Genomic DNA, 3,022 nt, shown 5'->3' on the forward strand with positions numbered 1-3,022 from the left:
TTTTACATGAAGTTTGAAAATGGAAATGTCTGAAATACTGTCAAAGCAAATGTTACATGTACTTTGGAAATAAGCATTTTTAATAAGCCACGAACTGATTTATGACAATAGACTATTTCAGTTTTCAGATACAGTCAAAACTAAACGAGTTATTCAAATAAGGCAACCAAGCCTACGGGATGATTAACAAGCCATGAAAATCTGTCAAAAAGAATCAGGCAATCGACTGTTCTAATTTTTAGATATTATCAAAATCTACGAATTTTGTAAAGCAACGACCCCCTGAAGGCATTAGAATTAATAATTCCAAAAGAGTTCAAACTACATATGAAAGCAACAAATCAGATCAAAACTATTGTGAACAATAATATTACAAGGTTTCCAAGGAAACAATATACATTAACCAGATCCCATGACTTGTGACTCACTGCGATCACTGTAATCGAGAATCTGCCGGCTCACCGCCATCACCATAATTATGAATCTGTCATAGTACGCCAATGCAGGCAAAGACTTAAAAGGGTCTTCAGAGAATCGCCACCAAACGACACTGCAAATTACAAAAGCAAAGTGCAAGAGCTTGCCTCAGAAAATAAACCAATCACAATACATCGTTCAAAAGAGCGAAAAGAGAAAAAAGATGAAATAGGGTTGTGGCTCCACTTTTTAATGTCATACATTCATTACATAACATAACTCAAATTTCTCTTAGCAAGCTCATTTTCTGTTTGCCAGAAGCTGCAAAATGCCTACTGTGAAAGATCGCAATACACATACATAAGGAAATCAAATACATCAGCGTACCTACAGCCTAATGAAATGCCAACATGCGAATAAGATACTCACCTCTTGTTAACTAGAACGAATTCATTTCTAGCAGATAAGTCCTCCTCTTCACCATTGCCTTTGCAGCCTCTCCAAATGGTTCATCAAATGCCGCTGCTACAAAAGCTTCGGTCTCTTTCCTTATCGGCCGATCACTGGGTCTAATGGCAACAAGTGTTGCCCCCTCCATCCCACCACCGGCCGGTAGATCTAGATACGGAGCATACCAGAGCTTCATGTTCAGGGCTGGGACTTGCGTCCGGTTAGCAGTAGCCGAAGCCGCCAGAGGCTTGTCCCTAAACTCCCTGAGCTGCTCTTTCCCCATGCACAGCATTCCCTGCCCATCCGCATCAGTAAGCACCAGACTCTGGAGCGTAGGATGATCCGAAATGATCTGTTGCAAAAGATAGTGCCTCGCAGACGCCGCGATCAAAGAGCTTATCGTCCAAACCACTCTCAATTTCAATCCGCCGTTTGTATAGAACGATTCTGGAATGCTCCCATTGTCATCCTGAGAATTACTCAGCTCCCTATTCTGATTGTGATTATCCTGACAAAGCGCATCCTGCCCTTTCCCTGTAATCTTGTCTCCCCCTCGAAAATAAGATGTGGCACCTAAAATCACACAGCTCTCAAGCGTGCTACCAAATTCAGCCTTCCACCGCAGGAGAACTCCGTTTTCAATCCCAAGTTCCCCGCCAGGAAGCTCAATTCTGAGGCTTTGGATCTCCTTGAAATTTTTCAGCACCTCTCCGGGGGAATGATGCGAGACCTCCGCAAGCACGACTCTTTTCGGCCCTAAGATCTGCTGCAGGGCCTGCAGGGGTTTCACTATACTCCCCACCACGAACCGAAAGAGATGGCCGAAAATACTCCTACTCCTGCCGCCCAAACCCCCGGCGCTATCCTCGCCCGAAATCACACAATCCACCTTCACAACCACCTCCTCCACCTGAGGCACCAGGCCGTTGAATCTCTTCGAAACGGCGGCGCAGCGGCCGAGCGCCTTTATATCACCCAATTTGTTAAATATCAGCAACACCACCGAATTAGGCAGGCGATCGAAGTGATCCGGCATTTGAACCCCCGCCCTCTGGTGCACCAAAACCCTACCCTGATGATGATTATTACTACTTTTCTTCGAACAAAATTCCAAACGCATTTCGCCGCACAATAACAAATACAGATAAAAAGAAAAGAAGAGAAAAGAAGAAACCCTAGCTTCGATCTGTACGCCTAGAACTTCGGCGGCTCAAAAGAAAAGAAAGAAAAGAAAAGATCTTTAAATCACAGATTCGCTTTCCTTCACTGTTCTTTCAACTTTACAAGACAAAGAAGCCTACAGATTAATTTCTCCTCACAGGATCTAGCTTCAAATGTAAGCTACCACTGCATCCTCACAGATAATAAACAAACGAAAAAGAAACCTTACATTATCTTTCTCATGCCTTTTCCTCTAAGCATAAACCTTATTATTATCATTATTTATTTCATTTTCTTGTAGGCTTGTACCTGGATCTTTCTCCGGCCAACGCTGTGAAGAAATATTCTTTGGTGCTTTAAAGGCCTCGTGCCGCGTGGGCCTCTTTCGCGATTCGAACCTTAGACGTGTGGCTTTACTCGGTGCTACGGCTGTGGCCTGCGACTTATCTCGCCATGGACGGAAAGCTTCTGCGGTGAGCAACTTTTCAGCGGAATCTTTGCCGTTCACCGGTTTTCCCAAACCGCTGTTTTACGATTGGCGGTTTGTCAGCGGCGGGTGAGGAAAGGCGGGGTAAGTTAGTTTTAACATTCTTTCCGTAATGGGTAAAAATTCCCGAGTTTTAACATTCTTTCCGTAATGGGTAAAAATTCCCGATTTAGTCTCGTGTTCATTTGTTCTCTCTTTCACGGGGGGAATTTGTGCTTTTGTTAGAAAGCCCATATTTTGTAAGGAAATGGCATAAATTTGTTCTATAACCCACCTCGTTCCATTTTCCTTCCTTTATCTTCATCTTATCCATATACACATGTATAATATTATCTTTTTAGTACTTGCTATAGTTAAGTACTATTGTATCATTTATCTAATTTACTAGCACTTGTATTGTGAGAGGTTGAAGGGATACGCTAATAGCGTAATTTAAAAAATTTATCATTGTATGAAATTGCATAGATTAGTAAAGGGTTAAATATAATTGTTTGATAATATATAGCA

The 3,022-nt window shown here is 42.4% G+C and overlaps 1 protein-coding gene across 4 annotated transcripts; it reads right to left on the minus strand.

Moving 5' to 3' along the window:
• Positions 1–262: 262 nt before the first annotated feature.
• On the minus strand, positions 263–2,744 carry LOC149571106 (F-box protein At5g46170-like). Of its 4 annotated transcripts, none has more exons than XM_089812666.1 (3): positions 2,338–2,744; positions 847–1,939; positions 263–550 (listed from the first exon to the last, which is right to left on the minus strand). In XM_089812666.1, the coding sequence occupies exon 2, from the start codon at positions 1,901–1,903 to the stop codon at positions 857–859; it is 1,047 nt and encodes a 348-aa protein (XP_089668792.1). In that variant the 5' UTR covers positions 1,904–1,939; positions 2,338–2,744; the 3' UTR covers positions 263–550; positions 847–856. The 4 variants fall into 4 exon arrangements, with proteins under 4 accessions (XP_089668792.1, XP_089668793.1, XP_089668791.1 ...); XM_089812667.1 differs by having other exon boundaries at positions 847–1,918; positions 2,338–2,566; XM_089812665.1 differs by having other exon boundaries at positions 847–1,934; positions 2,338–2,566.
• Positions 2,745–3,022: the final 278 nt, after the last annotated feature.

Source organism: Cupressus sempervirens, chromosome 2, assembly GCF_028749045.1.
Source record: "Cupressus sempervirens isolate cs-2001-9-10 chromosome 2, ASM2874904v1, whole genome shotgun sequence".
NCBI classification, from domain to species: Eukaryota; Viridiplantae; Streptophyta; class Pinopsida; order Cupressales; family Cupressaceae; genus Cupressus; species Cupressus sempervirens.